This window comes from Rousettus aegyptiacus, unplaced genomic scaffold (genome assembly GCF_014176215.1).
Source record: "Rousettus aegyptiacus isolate mRouAeg1 unplaced genomic scaffold, mRouAeg1.p scaffold_m13_p_6, whole genome shotgun sequence".
In the NCBI taxonomy this organism is placed as follows: Eukaryota; Metazoa; Chordata; class Mammalia; order Chiroptera; family Pteropodidae; genus Rousettus; species Rousettus aegyptiacus.
In genome coordinates this window covers 42,101,970-42,123,698 of record NW_023416309.1, presented here as the reverse complement: position 1 = coordinate 42,123,698, position 21,729 = coordinate 42,101,970, and the positions used below count along the sequence as shown (strand labels likewise).

Here is a 21,729-nt window from a genome sequence, read left to right as displayed (position 1 = left end):
TCAGCACCGGCAGCCCCTGCCCTCCCCCGCCAGCCCTGGCCCAGGTCGTGAGCCTCAGTGTGGTACCTGGGTGTCTCCAGGCTCTCACTGGTGGAGGATCTGGAAGCATGCTCCCCATTCTCTTCAAGCCAGGCCTCCCCTAGCTTGCCTTTAAAATACCCCTCTAACGTCCTATCCCCCCTCGCTTAGGTTTGGTCCCCTATACTGTGATATTCCCCCAGGACAGGAGCTGTCCCCTCTGGTTTTATTCACACAGAGGGCTTTAATGCAGGAAGGGAGGAACCTCTAAGATGCTGTTAAGAGGGAAAGTCATCCTTGGGGTGTGACTGGAGCCGACTTGGAGACCCCTACACAGAGGGTGGCACTCTTGTCCTGTTCTGCTCCCCGGCCATTGTCTAGTTCTGCACCCTTAGACCCCAACCATGAGCCAGTCCAGAGATAAATGGTTCTTGGGGACTCCTTCTGTTCCTATGGTCTCATATCCCTGAACCCTGATATTCTGTGGAGCCGCACTCTGTCACGAACAGTCATATCACCTTGGGGAGACCCGAGGAATAAAATAACAACTTTCCAGAAACTATTTCCAATGCCTAGTTGGGCCAAGGAGTTCTTTTAGGACAGATCAATGTAATTCAAAACAATAACAACTTGAGTTCACACTTCCCAGACAGATCTCTGGGTCCGTAGGGCTGTTCATGGATTGACGGCACCTTCAGTTAGACACGCACAGGTTTGCAGATTCCCAAGGATATCAGGCACCCCCGTCCTTGAGGGCCTGTGACTTCTTGTCCGTGGGGAACTTCAGACCCTCCCTGGACAATGCACACCACAGGCGGGCATTTTTACCTAATATTGGTAAAATGAACCCCGGGGACTGGCGGATGGCCAAGAGAGGCCCACCCTCCACCTCCCCTCAGAGCGAAGTCAATATCGTCCCCATGTGCGGGTGACTGAATTGCTGACACACCATGGGAAATGACAAAAGGGGCCCCTGAAAGTCCCCAGGGGAGGCCTTTTCCATCCTCTCCTTCGCTCATTTGGTTCCCGAGTCTGGATTTCCGAGGCGGCAGCTGGTAGGCATTACACGTGGCACAGTGTGACTCCGACATTCCCTCCCTGGAAGTCCTCCGCACACAGGTGCATTTTCAACCCTCTAAAGCCACAGGCAGAAAAAAGATCTGTTAACATTTCCGTAACTCAGAGTTCCCAGCTTACTAGCCACAGAACCCCCTTTTAACTCTGCATGGCTCCTACTACTGTCCCAGGGAACTAGCGTCCCAAGGGGCACCCTGGAACCAAGCACTACCAGGAAGGCTCACATCTCTGTCCTTTGACCTCTCGGTGCATTTCCTACACAAGGCCCTTCCCAGTAAGGGCCTGAGACACCCGCTGAGATGCCATCTGTAAAAGACCCAGTGTGAGAGTGGGAACGACTCCTGAGTCGGCCTCATTCTTGGCTCACTAAAAGGCAAACTCTCTGACATCCACCAATGAAGTCCCTGCATGGAGTCCCGGCTTCTTACAAAAGCAAACCTGGGCCAAGAAGATCAATACTTCGGCCTCCAGGGTCTCCAGCGCAGAGAGACTGGTGCTTAATGCATCCTGCACACTCCCTTTAGTTCCTTAAAATGCCATTATCCTGCGGTTAGAGGCCCAGGAGTGGGTCTCAAATGCAATCAGAGGCCTTGGAAGTGATTTATTAGGCCACTAACAGATCCTGGGAACAACCACTCTCCTTTTCCTCCCCTCGCAGGTGAACCAGGCGCTTCGGGCAGGATCATGACGGCAGGTAGGCTGGCCCTGTGCTGTATGTTCTCATGTACCCAGCATCTGCCCCAGCTCTGCTTTAATAGCCTCCAAGAAGTGCCGGTCTGTGGGAGCTTTGGGCAGGGTGCAGTGCTGGGCTCTCTCAGCAGTGAGGCGGCGGGGGGAGTTCAGAAGTAATGAGAGCAAGAGGTGCTGGCCTGGATCTACCCACAGCCTGGCATGGGTCCCAATACCCCTGAGCTGGAAGAGTGGGGCTCAGTGTTCCATGTGCTTTCTGTTTTCAGAGGGGTCATCGACTCTCACCGTACCAGGCCCTCCGGGACCTCCTGGAGCCATGGGACCCCCAGGACCTCCAGGTGCCCCAGGTCAGTCCATTTTCGTGCTTTGCCCCAAATAAGCAGTAATCGTTGGTTGCATTTAAATGTAGCAGTATTCACCCAAATCCTGAAATCCAGCAGAAACTGGGGGAGTAGAGTAATGGGGTTGCTGAGAAAGCCCCGTCCCAGACAGCCTAGCAAGCCCTGATCACACGCTAGCCCGTATCCCAAGCACTGCACAGGCCACGGCACTGCTGGAGGCGCAAGCTGGTGTATGACTTGCCCAAGGTCACTTGGCTAAGAATTAGCAGAGTCAGGATTTGGCCCAGGTCCTTCTGCCTCCAGAGTCAGTGTCTAGCCAGTCAGAGCGCTCAGTCTTCAATTATATCCTCTTGAAAAACAATTTGATAATATGCATCAAGGGCAACAAAAATGCTAGGCATCTAGAGAAAATATCCCAAAATTATTCAACGATAATGAAATTGGTTAATAAAACATGAAGATTTAAAGAAATTTGTTAGGAGATAACAGTATTATTTAAAAGAGCAGATTGCTAGACAATGTGTGCTCTGTGGTTACAACAATATTTTTACTAGAAGCGAAAAAACAAAACTGCTAAAAAGAAATAAAACAAAATGCCTACAAGTTAAGAAATTATGGATAATACCTCTTTCTATTTTTCCAAAATACCTGTTATTTTGTTATACAGTTGACCCTTAAATAACATGTTTTGAACTGTACAGGTTCACTTATATGTGATTTTTTTCAATAAATTTATTAGAACATATTTTGGAGATTTGTGAGAACTTGAAAAAGCTCACAAACAAACCTTATAATTTTCTTAATAACGTTTTTCTCCAGCTTACTTTATTGTAAGAATACAGTATAATACGTATAACACAAAATAAATTGACTGTTGATGTTTTTTGTAAGGTTTCTGGTCACAGTAGGCTATTAGTAGTTAAGTTTTTGGAGAGTCTAGGTGATACCGTGTAGGGGGTCAACACCCTTAACCCCTGCACTGTTCAAGGGTTAACTATATCTACTTTTTACTTATTTAAAAATGTTCATGTGTAAATGCAACATATGATTTAACATGACCAATGCAAGTTTGGACCAGCCTGCCCTCCTGATAAGCTCCGGTGAGAGAGGGGACAGCATGGCATTTAGAAGTCCCTCATCATTGGACAGTGTCAGAGAGGGCAGTCCTGCCTATCTCAGGGGCCTGGTACCTGGCCAAGGAATTCCCACTGGGATGGACCGTAGGGCTGGTCTCAGCTTGCTCATTGCTCTCAGATAAGCACGCTGACCTCTTTGAGCCACTGTTTCATGCCTCATAAGGAAGCTTCATGTATATCCTGGACCTACCTTTCTTCAGTTCTTTCTAGAACTGTGTGACCCTAGAGGTGTGACAAAGTCTTCTCTTTTCAACCCCATGTCCAGGCCCTGTCGGTCCAGCTGGTCTCCCAGGACAGCAAGGTATGCCACATCCTGAAGGAACACATGACTGTGGGCTCAATTGGGAGGGCTTCCTGCCCAGGCTGGACTTGGGCTCTGATCTTTAAGTGAAGCAAGAGACATGCATTTGGGGAAGGGGGGTGAGCCGGTGACACAGTTCTTCACCGAGGGCCTTGCAAGGCCTCAGCTGCAGTGGCAACACGGCCTCTCGCCCCCTTCCACGTCTCTGAGAGGGTAGGGGTCCCTTGGACAGGGGATTGAAGCTATGTGGCCCCCTGGTCAGGGTCAAGTTCAGCTGTTTTCGCAGGCCTCAGGCCTCTGGTGACAAGATCTTGACGATCATACCACTGTCCAGAGATTTATCCAAATACCAAAAACAGTCAGGCTCGGGAAAAGCTGATCCACCTCCTCCCGGGTGTTTCTTGGCCGACAGGACAGTTCTCAGCCAGCTCGCTGGCCTGCCCTGCCCCAGGCACCTGGGCCGCTGGAGCCTATCCCGAGGGATAGCACTGACCGGTTGCTGCGGGGGGTGCCCACCCCAACTCTGTGATCTCCCCCGCAGGCCCGCGAGGGGAGCAAGGAATTGCTGGCGAATCCTTCCTGAGCAGCAGCAGCTCCATCTCTGAGGTCCTCTCTGCCCGTGAGTGTCCCCGTGTTCTCCAGGACAGGTGGCGTGGGGCCCAGAGTAGGAGAGACGTCGGTGCACTAGGGCTGCAGCAGCTGCACCAGTGAGCCATGAGGAGCCCCCGATGTGGGTGAGGCGACCAGTTCCTCTGGGATGCCAGGCTGGCAGGGAAGGAACAGCAGGGTTTTTGTCAGCTGTGGGGCTGAGTCACTGGGGATGGGGCAGCTGTCGGTGAGGTCCTCAGAACTCCAGGAGGACCAGGGGTATGCAGGGCCTCCAGGTGAGCCAGACACGGTGAGTGTCCCCAGCAGAAATACCGCATCCCGCACTCACTGGGGGCAATGGCAAGGGTTCTCAGTCTGTGGGAGGGCCAACTCCCAGGTCCTCCTATCTCCGAAGTCCTTCAAAGAGCCCAGGCAGAGATGCCACTGGGCCTCCTCCACTTGAGCGTCTGGACACCTGGACAGCAAAGACAACAGCCAGTCCTGGTCCAGCAGTCCCTGTGTGCCAGAGATTGTGCCATGGCATCTCACCGAGTCTTCATAAGGCTCCTGTGACACATGTCACATGTGTCTGGTTCACAGAGGAGAAAGCTGTGGCTGAAAGAGGTCGAGAGCTCACCCGAAGTCACCAGCTAGAAGCGGTGGAGCAGGGAGGCAAACCCAGACCATCTGACGTCAAAGCCGCGTTCTTAGCCATCACTCAGTACACCCGCATTAGCTATCAGGGAGTGCGACTGCAGCCCTGCCCTGCTTCTGAGCAAGGGCGCCCCTAGTAGAGGGGGTGCTGGAGGGCCATGTGCTCTGCCCCGGGGCCTGGAGTGTGGGGGTGAAGCCGGCAGACAGCAGCTCCGTGTCAGCTTTTGCTCATTTCTATTTTCTTCTCTCTACAGAGGGTCTTGATTTACGAGGTCCCCCAGGCCCACCTGGACCACCTGGGCCACCAGGTGAGCATGTCAGGGATCTTTGGAAGGTTAGGAATCTTGGGGGACAGCGAATTAGAGGCACTTGGTGAGGAAGCCAAAATCCTGCTCTCAGGGGCGGGGCTGGCTCTCTGGGTTCAGCACTGCCTCTTCCTCCCTCTCTTCTGCAGGACGTGCCATTCCAGGCCCCCCAGGCCCTCGAGGACCAGCAGGTGAGAGCACAGCTCCCTGGCGCGAGGTGCCAGACGATGGGACCCAGAGCCCAGGCTTCCCCTGGCTGGCTCTTAGGAAAAAGCTTTCCTCCCACGTCTCCTGGGCAGGGAGTTCCTGGCCCACCTCTCGACATTAATACATCTCCACGGTTCTCTTATCTAGGGGAAGGCTTGCCAGGTCCGCCAGGCCCTCCAGGATCTTTCCTGACCAACTCAGGTAATGTGGAGTCAAGTCACACCTGTCCCCACCTCGGTCCTAGCCCCGATGCATTCTGGGGCCACAGCATTTGGCCTTCCTGACCTAGTCACCACATTCCCTCCTGACGTTCCCCTGAAGGTACATTTGCATAAACTCCGTGCCACCTGCTGCATGTAGAGAGGGTAAATGATGCCAGTCCCGCCCCCCTGATAGTCCCTGGTAGCCTGAGGGTGGGAGTCATTTCTGTGGTTGGGGAGATGTGGACTGGGAAAACCTGATTCCTGTCCTTGGGGAGCCCCGGTTTGATAAAATAGACAGGACATAATGACATGAAATGAGATCAATGCCGACAGTACAATATAGAAATATATGGAAATAACTTTAGAGCAAACATTATCCCAGAACTTCTCCCTAGTGAAAAATCCATCCATCCATCCATCCGTCCGTCCGTCCATCCATCCATCCATCCATCCATCCATCCATCCATCTATTTGACAAAGATTGATCGAGCATCTACAATATGCCAGGCACTGTGTTAGGTGCTACTCCCTCATGAGCATCACTGCACCCACACTCAAAACTATTTCTTTCCTCTGCAGAGACCTTCCTCTCTGGCCCTCCAGGCCCACCTGGCCCCCCAGGTCCCAAAGGAGATCAAGGTGAGAACAGCTTCTTGACATTAAGATGTGCCCTGACATATCCAACGGGTGGCTGGGAACACGGGGTGCGGGGCGGCACGGCGTCCAGAAGCTCTACAGAGAATTCGCACCTGTGCATTGGCCTGATGGGAGGAGAGGCATGAGGAGCCCCAGGCTATGTCTGCTCCAGCCCTAGGGCCCCATCCTCTCCCCATGGGCCCCTTGAAGTCACAATAGGTGGTTAATACATGTCTCACAATTCTCTGCTATCTTCCCTCAGGCCCGGCAGGCCCCCAAGGCCCCCGAGGACGCCAAGGTACAGCAGGGCTGGCATCAAACAAAACCAGGGATGGGAGTGAGCGTTGGGGTGGGAAAAGCTGACCTTCCAAGAGACTTGAGGAAAAGTAGATCAGAGTGTGTGTCTGTCAGTGGTTGAGAGAGTGTGTGTGTGTGTGTGTGTGTGTGTGTGTGTGTGTGTGTGTCCGCTCTAGGCACTGCCCGAAGCGCAGCCCCAACAATCATGAATCTTGCGGAGCCTTGGGAGGGGGAGGTGGTGTCTTGGGCTGGGGCCTGGGGAGAGAGGAGAGCACAACTGACCATCTGCCCTCTCACCGTGTTCCTCAGGCGAGCAAGGCCTCCCAGGGTTCTCCTCAGGTAAGTGCCGAGTCCCCTCCCCGTCCCCACTGCAGGCTCTGGCCAGAGCCGCTCCCAGCCCTGGCTGACTGCATTGTGTGTGGTATTGGCTTCCAGGTTCCGGCTCTCTCGGATTCAATCTGCAGGGACCACCAGGCCCTCAGGGACCCAAGGGTGACAGAGGTCAGTGAGGGAGCAACCGAGAATGTGGGGAGGAGTGGTAAGGCTGGCCCCCAGAGCCTGAATAGTAAGCAGCAGGTACTTATTGGCGCTAAAGCCTTGGGAGGAAGAAAAGGGTAAAGAAAGGAAGGGGCTGGAGGGAGGAAGGGACGGTGTTGTGGGGACGCACAAGTTCTACCAAAAAGGAGCTTGTGGTGTCAAAGCAGAAATGGACCTAAGAGATGTGCTGATAGGTGTGGTCGGGCTTAATAAGGGAAGGCTTCTTGGAGGAGGTGATGTAAACAGGGCTTCTCGATTTGGACTCCAGGTGATCCCGGATATCCAGGGCCTCCTGGCATTCCCGGTGGTCTCCTTCAAGGTAAGAACCAAAGGTGACCAAAGTTCCTCTCCCCTTCCTCAAGCACGGCTGCTGATGCCAGTGAGGACACTGATTCATTCATTCGTCCATGATTCAGTGTTGATTAGGTACTTTCTCCATGTGCTGGTATCTCTGAGCTGCCTTAAGGAGGTTACAAGTTAGTGGGGGGAGGAGGGAAGGGTCTCTGCACGATACAGATGGCTAACAATGCGCATGACAGAAGATGGAGACAGAGCAGGCCCGGAAGCTGGGGTGTTCAGAGATGTGGGAGTCTCTGGGGCAACGAGCAGGTTGCTGAAGGGTTTGGCCTGGAGAGCTCCCGTCTCTGCGCCCCTTGCAGACAGTGACTGCTGCCGGCGTTCCTTCCCTCTCATTTTTGGGGGGCCCTTCTCTTTGCCACTGTCCTCTTTCTCCTACTGAGAAAGACCCTCCCTCCCCAGACCATGGAAGCAGTGCCTGGGCCCCTTTGTCTGACCCTAGGGTGGAGAAACCAGCTCAGAAGGCTTTCTTTCTTCCAGAGGGATCATCGTCCAACACCATGTTCATGCCAGGCCCACCAGGCCCCCCCGGGCCTCCTGGGCCTCCAGGTTCCATCAGCAGCTCTGGCCTGGAGATTCAGCAGTACATCTCTGAGTACATGCAGAGTGAGTGCCTGGGTGGGAGTCAGGGTGTGTGTGTGTGTGTGTGTGTGTGTGTGTGTGTGTGTGTGTGTGTGTGCGCGCGCGCGCGCGTACATACACAGCAGTTTCCAAGGCAGGCCCAGGTCTTCCACCCCTGGAGCTGGGACTGCAGGTCCATGAGCTGCTGCCTTCTCCTGGCTGTCCACAGGCATGGACTCAGCCTCGCCCCAGTAGAGGCTTGCTTACCCACATGCTTACTCACATGCTTGTCCACATGTACACACAGCTACACACACTATCACACATGTGTACTCCCCAACCCCATCCCTGTGCTCCCTGTGGATGTGTGTGATTTCTGCAAATGTGGGCACTAGGACTTTGTCAAATGCGCAGCTAACTAGAGCCTTGGTGGCCCATAGCCCTGACCCAGCATAGGCCCCTGCCTCAGTGTCTCCATTTGTAACAAGGGGTGTCTAGGCTCCCTGCTGGCCCTGCCTTGGGTCTGTGTGTGGGATAGGGTAGGTATTTCATCAAGTTCTTTAGGTCCCCTACACAGGGAAGACATGCCCACTTGGGGACAGGCTTGACTTTCTTTTTTGGCAGGTGACAGTGTTAGGTCATATCTGTCTGGAGTTCAGGGTCCCCCAGGCCCACCTGGTCCCCCCGGGCCTGTCAGCACCATCGCGGGTGAGACCTTCGACTACTCGGAGCTGGCAAGCCTCGTCGTGAGCTACTTACAGAGTAAGCCTGTCTCACTCCTGCGACAACCCTGCCTTCCAGGGTCCACTTTTGTTCCTGGAGTCTCATCTCTTAATTCACTGCTGGCTTTGCCCTTCCTCTGAACATGATGTTCAAATCCGAATGCCCGGTCTTCAGGCCACCGGGAGGAAGCTAGCTTCAAAAAGGGTTTGTCCGGATGAAGGAACACTGCAGGGCCATGTGTAATGAGCCTTCTCGCAGTGGATGAATGTGTCCTAAGCGTCTGAAAAGGGGTCATTCGGGTTGGCAGGGTCTCGTAGGAGTTAGGCTAAAGCACTCCCGGAAACAAACTGCACTTCTTACCAAACAAAAGCAAACTTCGGCTTTCTGTGCTTTCAAAATAACTTCCTGTGCCCCGCTCAGTTTGTCTCCCCCAAATGGAAACAGCCAGTTGGCCAGGCCTTTGTGATTCTGGAGTAATGGGGGTGTTGCTTCAGTAGGAACACAGGTAACCCCATGTTTCCTTTCCCACAGCTTCGGGGTACAGCATCGGCTCGTCTTCTGCCTCCATCTCTTCTGAAGACATCCTCGCTGCACTACAGCGTGAGTCACCTACGGGGGGCTGGAGGGTGGAAGCCCCTCTGCTGTCTCCTGGCTCCCCGTGTCAGGCACACCTTGTCCCTCTCTGAGTCTTGTGGGCTGCAAAGGGTAGATGGTTCTTCAGGACAAGGGGCCACTCCCTAACTGCACCCAACCACTAGTGGAGTCAGCGGCTGACTGGAAAGAGGGCCGCGAATACCCCCAACCTGTGCCAGGTAACCAGGCAGGTTCCCCTTCAGGTACTTGGGGACTTGCTCATTTCCTCCCGGAGGCCCCAGAGTGAGCCTGCATGTCACTCAGCAGCCAGTCCGTGTGGGGACACCAGGCTGCCCCATGGCCCAGGCGGGTCCATGCTAGCACATTCTCTCCTTTCAGGGGACGATGTGCGTCAGTATCTGCGTCAGTACCTGATGGGCCCTCGGGGCCCCCCAGGGCCACCAGGAACCGGTGGAGATTGGTCCCTGCAGTCCTTGGACTACGCAGAGCTGAGCACTCGCCTTCTCAGCTACATGTCGAGTGAGTGTCCTCTGCAGGCAAGGGTGATCAGGAGGGCCCGGGGCGAGGACATGGGGCCAAACTTCTCCAGAATGGCCCACTGACCCTCTGCTGTCAAGCACCCCAAGCCCAGAGGGAGCAAGCTGCCCTCAGAGCTATTCAAATCTGTGGCCCCAGGCAGGTCAAGGAGCCTGGCAAGAAAGCCAAAATGAGGGTCTGGGGCGCCATCCTGCTTGGAGTTTGCACACAACTCACACATGCACTTCTCTACAGAGAGACACAGTTCACACGCACACTTCTCCACACACACCACACACACACACACACACACACACACACACACACACACACCTCCCCCCATACCACACATACACGGCTCGACACGCACAAACACTCCCACGCACCCAGCGGGCGGAAGGATGTGGGTCCTTTTTAACCCGCATCCTTCCCACTGTCTGCCTGGGGCCTCTCTTCTTCCGTGTCATTACCCAGGACGGCGTCTCTGCGTCCGCCGTTCTGCCGGTCCCCTCCTGCTGCCCCCCTTTTCCCTTTTTCAGCCCCACTTGTATTCACACTGCGCCTGTCTGGCCCCCTCCCTCACAGCGTCTCCATTTGCCTTCCCTGTCTGATCTGAATCCATTACAACTTGGGATTTTGTTCCTCAGGTTCTGGAATCAGCATTGGGCTTCCCGGGCCCCCTGGACCCCCTGGCTTGCCGGGGACATCCTATGAAGAGCTCCTCTCCTTGCTCCAAGGTAAGGCTGAGCTGGGGACATCTGTCCAAGTGGTTTGGAACAGAGGCAGAGCCCTTGGCCCAGGCCATGACTGACTCCTTGCTTTTCCCTGGTGTCTCAGGGTCTGAATTCAGAGGCATCGTCGGGCCCCCAGGTCCCCCTGGGCCACCAGGGATCCCAGGCAACGCTTGGTCCAGCCTCAGTGCGGAGGACCTCTCATCTTACTTGCATAGTAAGGCGTGGGGAGCAGGGGTGAGGAGGGCAGAGGGCTGCAGCCAGCCTTCAGGGCTCCAAGGGTTTCGGCAAGGGCAGCCATGCGTTTAAGCCAGTCACCAGTTACCAAGTCCTCCTGCAGCATGTACACGGCTGGGTACTAGGGCCCTGGAAAGGGGTGCATGAGCTTTGAGGTGCTTTCAGCCTGGGCAAAGGGTGAAGTAGGGAGTGTTCCCAGGTGCAGCCCTTAGAGAACTCATGAGCCAGGGTGTGAGCAGGTACCAGGGCTGGAGTTCCAACTCTCAGTGACAGAAAGGCTGAGGGGGAGGGGATATGATTTGGGTTGAATGAGGCTTCGAATTGGGACTGGGCCAGTAGGGAGCAGTCATTCCTGGGTGCTGCTCTGGGTCTCCGTCATTCCTCCTCCCCTCATCCAGGGGACCTGCCTCATCGCCTCCTTTCAGGGGGGCCCACCTGGGGCCCTGAGCCCAGGCTGGGAATGCAGTGTTCTCAGCAGGGTGACCCCTGATCTTTCTCTTGCTCTTGCTTCCCATGCAGCTGCTGGCTTGTCATCCATCCCAGGCCCTCCAGGCCCTCCTGGTCCCCCAGGCCCTCGAGGGCCTCCAGGCGTCTCAGGAGCTCTGGCAACCTATGCAACTGAGAACAGTGACAGCTTCCGGAGTGAACTGATTAGCTACCTGACAAGTAGGTACCCCGAACATCGTTGTCCCTCCTCTGCCCCCTTCCCAGACCTTGCCCGTCCCTGTAAGGGGAGCAGAAGGTACTTGAAGGACCCTGGGAGGCCAAATACATGAGAGCCACTGGGCGAGGAAAGCCCAGTTTCTTCCCAGCCAGCACAGTCCTGCTCATGTAAAAGTGCCTCGATGTTCACATCCTGCTTAGGGGTGTTGGGAGTCTGAACTCCCACCTCTTTCCACCCAGACCTGAGCTCCCACTAATGCAGCTTCCTCCCCACAGGTCCTGATGTGCGCAGCTTCATTGTTGGACCCCCAGGCCCTCCGGGGCCTCAGGGACCACCTGGAGACAGCCGCCTGGGGTCCATGGATGGCTCCTATAGTCGGGGTAGCAGCTCCTCACACAGCATCAGCCGGGAGGCCTCCTACAGCTCTTCCATGGGCATAGGAGGTGCCAATGGAGGCTCCCGGGGTGAAGGGGGCGCCTTTGGCTCAGACCTTGGCCTGGGCCAAGGGTATGGGGCAGCAGCAGGTGGCATGTATGGTGGTGATGGCGGATCATTTGGAGCTGGCTTTGCTGGAGGCCTGGATTACAACGAGCTGGCTGTCCGGGTGTCTGAGAGCTTGCAGCGTAAGTGGGGACACTTCAGCCTCAGTACTATGGGGGGGGGGCAGTGAGAGGCGCATGTGAGCATTTCCACATCTAGGCTCCAGAAACTCATCCTCTCATTTTCAGAGCACCTAGGCTATGAGGCCAGCAATGCTAGAATCTGATGGTCAGGGAGTGAAGACAGGAGGCTCCAGTCTAATTCTCAGCCAGCTTCGTTCAAGGGGCTGCAGTCAGGGCCAGAACCTCTGCCACGGGGAACAGAGCATGTTGGTGTCTTTGTACTTTGCTTTCTCACTAACTTGTGTGGGTCTCAGGAGTCTTTATGACTATAATGGTTTTCTGCTGAGGCTGATGGCTAAGAAAGCCTTTCTCCCTGCACCTTATCAGCACAGCTTTGCAGGCAAAAAGCCCACGGCAGCGAACGGTGCCGGGCGACAGGGGAGGACAAGAAAGCCACAGGGCTTTTCCTGTCACTTAACCTAGTTTAATTATATTAGGGCTTAGACAATTATAGGGTGCTGTACTTTCACTGTGAAAAGGGTGCCCACACATTTGTTTTTTTTACAGGTCAGGGCCTACTGCAAGGGATGGCCTATACTGTCCAGGGCCCACCAGGCCGGCCTGGGCCCCAGGGGCCCCCCGGCATCAGCAAGGTCTTCTCTGCCTACAGCAATGTGACTGAGGACCTCATGGACTTTTTCCGAAGTAAGGATCTTCGGTTTTCCGAGCCCATAACTTGCTGCACAGTCTCACATGGGGCCTGCTCCACAGAAACTAGTCTCCTGAAAAACTTCATTGAAAATCTGGCAGATTTAAACTTTGTTTTCCTTCTACAAGCCCAAACTCTACCATCACCTGTATTACAATCACTTTATCTTCCCAGCTTCAACGGTGATTGCTAGTCTAAAACTATTTTTCCCCCTCGCAGCGTATGGAACCATTCCAGGACCCCCTGGGCAGAAGGGAGAGGTGGGCCTTCCAGGACCGAAGGGTAAGTGGTGGTGGGAAACAGCCACCAGGATCCCATGTAACAACACCCTCCTGCTGAAAAGCAGCTCCCTTGCCCGAGCTATGCTGTTCCTCCAGGCCCCACAACTGTACTTTAGGTAGCATGCTCTGTCCTCCTAGGTGAGCGGGGCCCTGCTGGGCTACCTGGCCAGCCTGGACCACCTGGCCCTCGAGGGCACAAGGGAGAAAAAGGAGACAAAGGTAAGCCTCAACTTCCCGTTTCTGGGATACTAGGAAGTGGGCAATTTGTTCCATAAGGAACCTGGAAAAATAAAGTAAATGCTAATTACTAAAGGCAGACCCTGCCAACAACACGATTTGCATAATAATCAAACAAACAGCTAGGGAGAAAGGAAAGAGAGTGCCAATTTAGGGAGGAGGAGAGGCAATCTGGTAATAAAACAGGGTAAACAATTTAATTAAATCGATAGGCTTTACAAAAAGAGTTCATCTTTCGAGATAGTTTTACAGTAGTCATAGTTGTCATAATTGCCCCAGCTAATGTCCCCACAGACCACAAGATACTTTTTAATTTCTTACTCATCTTCTAACTTTCAGGTGACCAAGTCTATGTTGGACGGAGAAAGAGAAGTATTGCTGTCAAGCCATGAGCTACCCGTGGCAGCACAGCCTCCAGACCAGTTCTTGCAATGGCTTACGGTGCTTCAGTCAAAATCTCTCCAAAGGGTGAAAGCTGGAGTCTCAACATCCTACTGACACAGCATAGCCAAACGGTCAGCGAGAACACTTATTTCAGTCTGGAACTTTATGTATAAATAATTCCGTCAGAGACACACAATCTGAAACAGCTTCGCTGGGTAGACCTGCATGGCCACAGTGTTGTAGGAGGGGACTGACTTCTCTGCTATCTAGACCTGAGTTCCTTGGCTTCTTTAACACTTAGTTCAAGCCTCAGCCTAGGAAAGCCCATTACATTAAAAAAAAAAAAAAAGCCAAGAGTCCTTGAGCTTTGCCTAAAAATGAGCCCAGAAAAATGGCAGACAGGGATGGAAGGCGGTGTCTTCCTGGGGACGACACCTGGCAGGGCGTATGTCCTGGTTAATGCCTTAAAGCTGTGCTATCGGCTCCCTCCTCCCCTGTTCACTCTACATTCTCTAGCCACAGAAAAGAGCTGGCTAAGAAGCAACTCTTACAACTGAAAAAATTAAGAAATTCACCTCCCCTGAAGGTGGTGACAGGGTTTCTAGTAGTTATTCTAACTACGTATCATATTCCCCACCTGCTTAGAAAGTTTCATTGCAGCTGTGATCTGTATCTGTAGGTCCATGCTAGAGTTTATAGGTATCTCATATTGAACTAGACTGCAGCAAAGAGGAAAGGAAGGGCAAGGGAGAAGAGGGAAAACAGACTATACCTACTGCTGGGGAGACATCACCTCTGTTCTGCACTTAGGAAATGGCACTGGGGGCTAGGCACAGTTGGTTTTTAAGCACTTTTCAATGTCTAAAATCAATGTGGTCTATTAGATGAAAAATCATTTCAGTTGTAACATTTCCAATTAAAGGATTTCCCCCCTTTTTTAATATGTGTCACGTGATCCATCTAACCGAAGTGAAAAAAAGAGAGAAAATATTTTGAGTAAATTGGGTTTGACCCTAACACTATTACAAACACATGAAAGCAGAACTGGTTGTATTTTGGGACACAGTTTCTCGCATTTTAATTATTGCGATTATTAAAGGCAGACCTTGATCTGCAACTAATAACTCAATTTGGGCCATTATAAAGCATCTGAAGGACTTCCCTAAGCATAAATTACTTGAAAGAACAGATGAGCAACCAGATTTTCAGTAAATGTAGTGATTTATCCTGGTGCAAAGGAATTATAAATGGCAGGGATAGTAATATGGAATACCAAAACTCTTAAGGAAAAATGCACAAATATCAAATGCCCCACAGAAATGCCTAGTAAAATCAGATGCAAATTCAGAAGAGGCTATACTTGCCAACTTTTGAATTTGGTTACAAACTGTGACACTCAATTGCTGGATAATTTAAACTGGGATTAAATGAAATCTACTTCAACACTTCCACTTTTCTAAAAGACTGAGTTATTTTCCATGTGGTCTCTCTTGATTATATCACATGTTATCCTGGGGAAAGAAATACACCACTTCGTTCTACTATAGCAAACAACTGCTAGCAGCAACCACCAGTCAAGCATCAAACGTTCTACATTGTCTGTCTGCCTCCGTTATTATACCTGATCATTACCTGCTCTGAATCAATATGGGAAATCTAAAAATTGAATTCATAAAGCCTTCAGAATTTTAAACAACTTTTTACTGTCTAATGAAAAATTATTGTGTATAATAAATGACTGCATTGTACCTCTTTAATATTTTAGTTTTACCTAAAGGCTGAATTCATTTAGTTTGTAATAGCAGCTTCGAGAGCTCGAGTATTATAAGCCCTTTAATGATTCTTATCTTGATTAATCAGACAGATAAGTTTTCCCCTTCTTACTAGATTTACCTTCCTAAACCCTCCAAAAGTCTTCACAGAGTTCTACAATTAAATGAAATATGGTAAAAGTCCAAACCACCTTACTTTCTCTGGACAGAATCCAGAAAGAAGATGGGCATATGTAAGTCCTCAGCTGGGTGGCAATGACTCTGAGCCTCTTTGTTTCTATTTAAAAAGGTTAAGAATGAGCTCAATAGAGTACAATGCTCCTAGATGAGAAAATGACATGCTTTGCCTCTCTCCAGTTAAGCTGAACGCTTGCCAAATGATGCTTCCTCGTGTCTGCTGAATCTTGCATGAACATATCAATGACAAAAAGAGGTTATTTTTAGCAAAAGTGAGGTCATATGGTCTGTGACATTCATGGTGAGAAAAATAATCCATCCCGAGGGGGAAAAAGGAAATAAAATATGTATACATAAATACGTCAATGGAATATTTAAAGCACCTGTAATAAGTCTGAAAGAATGAGAAGACCTGGAGGACTGCAAGTATTAAAATATAACTAGGACCACAAAACTGCAAGATGTTCTCATGTAGGACAAGCCAGCTTCAACAGTTCTCAATAAAAGACTGCTTCTCAAAATAGATTAAGAAATAACTTTATTTTTCATTTGTCAATCCCATGATTGAAAAACATGTTGCTCCCAAGGAGACAAGAGGCATAATCTGAAACAAAATTCTGAAAATTTAGCTTGTGACATTATTACACTGCAAATCAAAGGATCACAAAAAGCTGCAGCCAACATTTTATACTGGTATAACATTCTATCCCAAGCTTAGTAGCAGAAATTTTAAAGCTATATCAAAACCATGTCAGCCACAGTAAAGCAACAATAGAGTCATTAATTGTTGTGCCTTCAACGTAAGATAAGCATTTAAAATATCTCATTTCCTATAAAAGATCATTTCCTGAAAAAGATTTATTTAATCAGAAGACTATTAGAACTGGAACTAACTCTCCTCTTCCACCTCAGTTCTAGGTTTTTCTTTAATCAACAATATCTCTAGCTAATCATTTGACAGAATTTGGCTTCTCAGAAGGGACTTTGTCATTTAAGCACAGTGTGGAATGGGAAAAAGTGTGTAGGTACAAGGAAACTTAGAAGAGTACAAAAGACAAGTCACTTCTGAAACTCGCTGATGCTCAAGAAATCAGAGACCCTCCATTAAATTGGGTCTCATATGCCTGAGAGCTTTGTGCTTGAGGAAACACTACTTAGAGGTAGCTCTGGTTCTGGTTTATATTTAAGTACAATTTGCTGTATCCTGTCACAGGAAAGTTCTAATATTTTCAGCAAAGAATAAGCACTCAATTTCCTCCTTATCCACCCTATAGTTTCCCCATATAAAAGGGTAAGAAAAAGCTTAATTGTGACTCCATATAGAATAGCAGCTACTTCAGCAATTCACACCCAACTATGGATTGACAGGACTAGGAAAGGCAACCTGGTGCAACAAGCTCTATGAGCTGGACCTGCAGAAGTGTAGTGGTCTGGTGTATTCGCAGCATGCAGGGAGAAAAGGGGAGGGTAATTAGGGTGCACGTATGAAGAATTTCTTTTACGCATTTCATAGCACATTCTGCCACATCAAAAAAAAAAAAAACAAATAAGGAATGGATTTCACTATATACTTTGATTTCAAAGAAGTCTGCGCTCCTCCCCCACGCCCCACCTACACTTCATGCAAGAAAGATCACTATTATCTATCTGAATATAGAGCCTAACAAGAAGTGGGCAAGGATGAGTACAAAATGCGTATTCTATAATAAAACACTTTTTGAAAAGATTTATGTAACTTTAAATATTAAAATGAAGTTTCAGCTCTACGTATGCATCATTTTGTAGCCCTGCTCCCATATGAATAGGTCATATTTGAAAGAGAACTCGCACAGAAGCACTGAATCCAAAGAGCAGGGATATGCAAAAGTTGTAAATAAACTTACCAGAGTGTCAACCACTTTACTCCGAGCTTCCTTCCTTTACTCAATGCTCCGAATGTCAGGTTGAAAGGAATAAAAATCAATGTTCTGACCAAATTATGTGCCACAAACTATTTTGCACAAAGGATATCATTTAAATGATACTGAAAACATGTCTATTGCCTGAAGTATTAACTTTTTAAAAGCCAATATTTGAAAATTTCAAAGGAGAAAGAGATATGAGAACCTTCCTCCTCTCTCCCTCTTAAATCATTAAATACACTGAGTTAACATTATACTGTCATTTTTATCATAATATAAACAATTTCCATCATCATCCTGAATATTACTTTATAAAGATATATATTTTAAAAGGCTTTCAAAACATTTTCAACCCAGCACTTGGGAATAAAGCATTAAAAGAGTTTTGTATACAGTAACACATTCATGTGAAAAGTGTATGAATTTACAACCATACAGAATATATATGTATATATATTTATATAAAAAACAAGCTTGGCCAGAAGTTAAGGCTACCTACAAAGTTGTCCGAGTAAATTTTGCTCATCAAAACAATTATAAAATGAAAATTACACGTGCATTTTTAAATCATCTAAGCCACTGACAAAATAAGGTTGAGCATTCAAAGTTTTCAAATTAACTGCAAGAAAGTGCTACAGATATTTACATTTTCTTAATACGAATCAGTGTTCCCACAGCTACATGTTTAATTTTTCACCAGCCTCAAATGCAATATAACTAAAAACTGCAACTTGTACAATTCGGTACCTAGTACTCTTAAAAGAGAATAGGTTACAAATAGCGGGCAGCAAGCATCACTTACAAACGTGCTGTCTCACGCACTGCAGTACAGTTCATAATACTGTTCGACCTTACACGTGCTTGAAATTCTAAGCCTCGAGAGGGACTAAGAGTGAGCATTTCATTAATAATTACACATATCAGCAACCACATGATAAAGGTTTCAGGCTTTTCCCACTCAAATAAATGTAAATAATTTAAACATGGAACAAAATAAAACCAACATATAAATGACTTTATTTCAAAACAACAAAGTCATTTCCGAAATTTACCTAAATATTTTATTTAAATTTCTTTTAAAAAAGTATTCTGAACAAATGCTTCCTTTAAGATTAATTTCAGAAAATACATTTATAAATATAACTCAGAGCCAGTATGCCTCTGACAGAGTTTTCAATGAACAGAATTTGCTAAGATGGGAGAAGTCATTTAATCAACTCATGTATTATTTTTAAAAATAAGCTAGGACAGGTAAATCTGTATTTATTTTAGTTTGGTGAGTTTTACATTTCCAGTATGGATATCTAAAAACTACCTTTTTTTCTCATCTTTTCAATTTTATACAACATGTTTTAGGATGAAAATTTCTATCAAACGGTAATAGGAGCAAGATTTAAAAAACAATAATGCTTAACGCTAAAGGTGATTTGTCCCTTTTGAATTGAAAAAGAAAATCCTATTTTAGATTCAAATAAAATTTAGTGTTTTAGGCACTATTTAATCAAACTAGCACCCTTAATTATTAGCTCATATCTAAACAGGTAATTATTTGACTAATTATTGAAATAATTTTTCTCTTTAAAAAGACTTGTTGTTCCTTAAAGACAAAATAGATTTATTTACTGAATCAGTATCATATTTTGAGCAACTCATAGCTTTTTTGTGAGAGCTGATTCACCAAAAGAAAATTATTCCAACTCTCTACAGCAGTTTCAGCTACGGAATTTAGGCATCATTGAGATCAGGTAAAATGATATTTATTAATACTCAGTGATGTAACAGGTTTTAAATAACTTTAAACATATCTCTTAAGAGTTTTGCAGGTAATAGTGTCTAAAGAATACAATTTTTTAGGATTAATATACAAAACCATCTTAGGGAATTACTGCAAGATGCTACTTTGCCAACACGACCCAGCATCTGTCTTAGTTCCTTTCCCTTCATCTTTGCTAAACAAAAAAAGACAAACAAAAAAACAAAACACTTAGAAGGTGAGGCAGGTGATTGTCTTCATGCACTCTAATATAGACTGTGGCAGAGAATGAAGAGAACAGAATGATATATTTTAAAAGCCAAACCGGACCACAGAATGCTTCCCATTGTTACGATCCAGTGGAATGCAAGCTAGGAATAGGATAGAATTTGGAAATCCGGCTTTGTGTAGATGGATTAAGGCACTCAGACTCCCCCGTCATTTTAAAGAACACTTCCTGTTCCTGCAGTTTCCTGGCAAATTCTTCTTCCAGTGTCTTAAAAAGGAAGAGAAGAAATATTACAAAGAGAATTTACTCTGCTGAACAAGATAAAACTATTTGTCCCAAACAATTTCTCTGTATATTATCCTAAGGAAGACCAGACTGCTCAACAGTTAGGATCATAGGCTGTATACAGCCCTAGGTTCAAGCCTTGGCTCAACCATACAAATGAATAACTTGAGTCAATCACTTAACTTCTCTGTATTATGGAATCATTTCATTCTTCTGCTATAAATAGGGCTAAAACCACCTACTCACTGGGTTGCTATGTGAGGATTAAATGTATAATTTACTTAACATGTACTAAGTACTCAACAGATGGCACCTATTATTAACTATTATCTGTCCTTCCAACATGGAACTTACCATTTTTTAATTTTGATTATTGATGTACATGTCTTATCTTCTACACTGGACTATAAGCTGTTTGAAGGTAAAACCTAAACCAGGTTCATCTTTATATCTCCACAATACAGAGCAAATATAAATGCTTAATAAATTTCTGAGGTGTCAGTGACTTTGCGGACAAGTAATTCAGGGATAAGTGCTGCTGTAGAGGTACAAAGTATAGGAAAAGATGGAAGGATCAAAAAGATTTCTCAAAAAAGATGAAACATGAGCGTAGTCTTGAAGGAAAGATAAAAAATTGATAGACAGGGTGGGGAAGGCATGCCAGACAGAGGGACTTGAAACAATGCAGAGGCAGGAAACTGCAATGTTGGTATAAGTAACGATGATTATATCCAAAACATGAACTGGGAACAAAATGGCTAGTGGGAGATGAAGCTAGAAAGGTTGACTATGACCAAGGCATACATAGTTTATTCTGATGGAACTGAAGATTTATCAATATTATCATGGCAGTATCAGAGATCTTCTTGAAGATAAATACTCTGGTGATGGCAGGCAAGTACAGAAGAAAGTAAAGGGAACTAGAGAACAGAAAGCCTATTAGAACATTACTGAACAATTTTAAGTAGCAGGATGACAATATGGAAAAGAGAAATATTGTGAAAAGAGTCAAAATTATCTGTCTTGAATAGTGACTACTGAATACGGAATATTGAATACGGAGTATAATGGAAATGAAAAATCAGGTTTCTAGCCTAGATGTCAATTAAGAGAACAGGGATGTTGGGAAAAACATCCGATGGTGAGAGCAGGAAAAGATGAAGAAGACAAGAAAGAAAAGGGATGTTGAGATTAGTTTTAACTACACTCAGTTGGCAATCTTTAGTCGACATTCAACAGGTGAGTAATGATCATTTACAATGTGCAGGAACTGTTCTAGATGTTGGATATATCAGTGACCAAAGAGATAATGTCTCTGCTTTCATGGAACTTACATTCTTGTGGAAGAAGACATACAAATGTGTCCGGTGCTGATGAACGTTACAAAGAAAAACAAAGACAGGTGAGGAGATAAAGAGTGTCTGAGGTGGATGTAGAGTCTAATTTACAAATAGTATCAAATAAGGAACCTTTGATGGGATCAGACTAGAACAGAGGCTTCAATGCGATGAGGAATGGAACACCTGGATGGAAAATGGAAGCTTAGGGTATGAATCAATAAAACAATAAACAATAATAGCAATAGCAACCATTCATTGAACCCTGACCACAGCTCAGGTACTGGGACAACTGTTGTATATACATCACTTCTTCTGTCTTAACTCCATTAGGTAGGTGGTATCATCCTCAGTTTACAAATGAGGAAAATTGGGCTTAGAAATGTTAAATGACAAATTAATTAGTGCCGGCACTGAGATCTGAACCCAAATCTATATGACTTTAGAATTTGGGCTCTATATAATCCCTACTATACAAGTTTTGGGATTGTCCTTAAATTTGCAACAGCCATAACTAGCTACGCGATCAAAATAAAGAACAGAGCTAAGGATGTGAAACTGGAAAATGTCTAAATTTCAAGTGACTGGAAGACCAAAAAAAAGTGATAAAGAGTACAAAGAGAGTGTGTCACAGGTGTCAAGCAAAAATAGAATTTTAAGAAACAAGATTTTTAACAAGAACATTTAGA

At 47.4% G+C, this 21,729-nt stretch overlaps 2 protein-coding genes across 3 annotated transcripts in view; one reads left to right on the top strand and one right to left on the bottom strand.

Annotated features, from left to right (window-relative positions):
• The window catches only part of COL17A1 (collagen type XVII alpha 1 chain), a 49,260-nt gene extending 35,325 nt beyond the window's left edge, over positions 1-13,935 (top strand). Inside the window, exons 34-57 of the mRNA XM_016154459.2 lie at positions 1,754-1,789; positions 2,052-2,132; positions 3,528-3,563; positions 4,105-4,182; positions 5,060-5,113; positions 5,260-5,301; positions 5,465-5,518; positions 6,100-6,159; positions 6,419-6,454; positions 6,763-6,792; positions 6,889-6,954; positions 7,259-7,309; positions 7,828-7,953; positions 8,533-8,670; positions 9,163-9,231; positions 9,604-9,744; positions 10,389-10,478; positions 10,579-10,689; positions 11,229-11,375; positions 11,649-11,996; positions 12,543-12,680; positions 12,904-12,966; positions 13,104-13,184; positions 13,542-13,935. Of these exons, the coding sequence (XP_016009945.2) occupies positions 1,754-1,789; positions 2,052-2,132; positions 3,528-3,563; positions 4,105-4,182; positions 5,060-5,113; positions 5,260-5,301; positions 5,465-5,518; positions 6,100-6,159; positions 6,419-6,454; positions 6,763-6,792; positions 6,889-6,954; positions 7,259-7,309; positions 7,828-7,953; positions 8,533-8,670; positions 9,163-9,231; positions 9,604-9,744; positions 10,389-10,478; positions 10,579-10,689; positions 11,229-11,375; positions 11,649-11,996; positions 12,543-12,680; positions 12,904-12,966; positions 13,104-13,184; positions 13,542-13,594 (2,129 nt within the window). The 3' untranslated portion in view covers positions 13,595-13,935. The remainder of the gene's footprint in view (positions 1-1,753; positions 1,790-2,051; positions 2,133-3,527; positions 3,564-4,104; positions 4,183-5,059; positions 5,114-5,259; positions 5,302-5,464; positions 5,519-6,099; positions 6,160-6,418; positions 6,455-6,762; positions 6,793-6,888; positions 6,955-7,258; positions 7,310-7,827; positions 7,954-8,532; positions 8,671-9,162; positions 9,232-9,603; positions 9,745-10,388; positions 10,479-10,578; positions 10,690-11,228; positions 11,376-11,648; positions 11,997-12,542; positions 12,681-12,903; positions 12,967-13,103; positions 13,185-13,541) is intronic.
• Positions 13,936-16,056: 2,121 nt separating this feature from the next.
• SLK (STE20 like kinase) overlaps positions 16,057-21,729 on the bottom strand; it is a 46,605-nt gene continuing 40,932 nt past the window's right edge. For both annotated transcript variants that reach the window (XM_016154460.2, XM_016154461.2), the window contains one exon: positions 16,057-19,685. In XM_016154460.2, the coding sequence (XP_016009946.2) occupies positions 19,539-19,685 (147 nt within the window). In that variant the 3' untranslated portion in view covers positions 16,057-19,538. The remainder of the gene's footprint in view (positions 19,686-21,729) is intronic.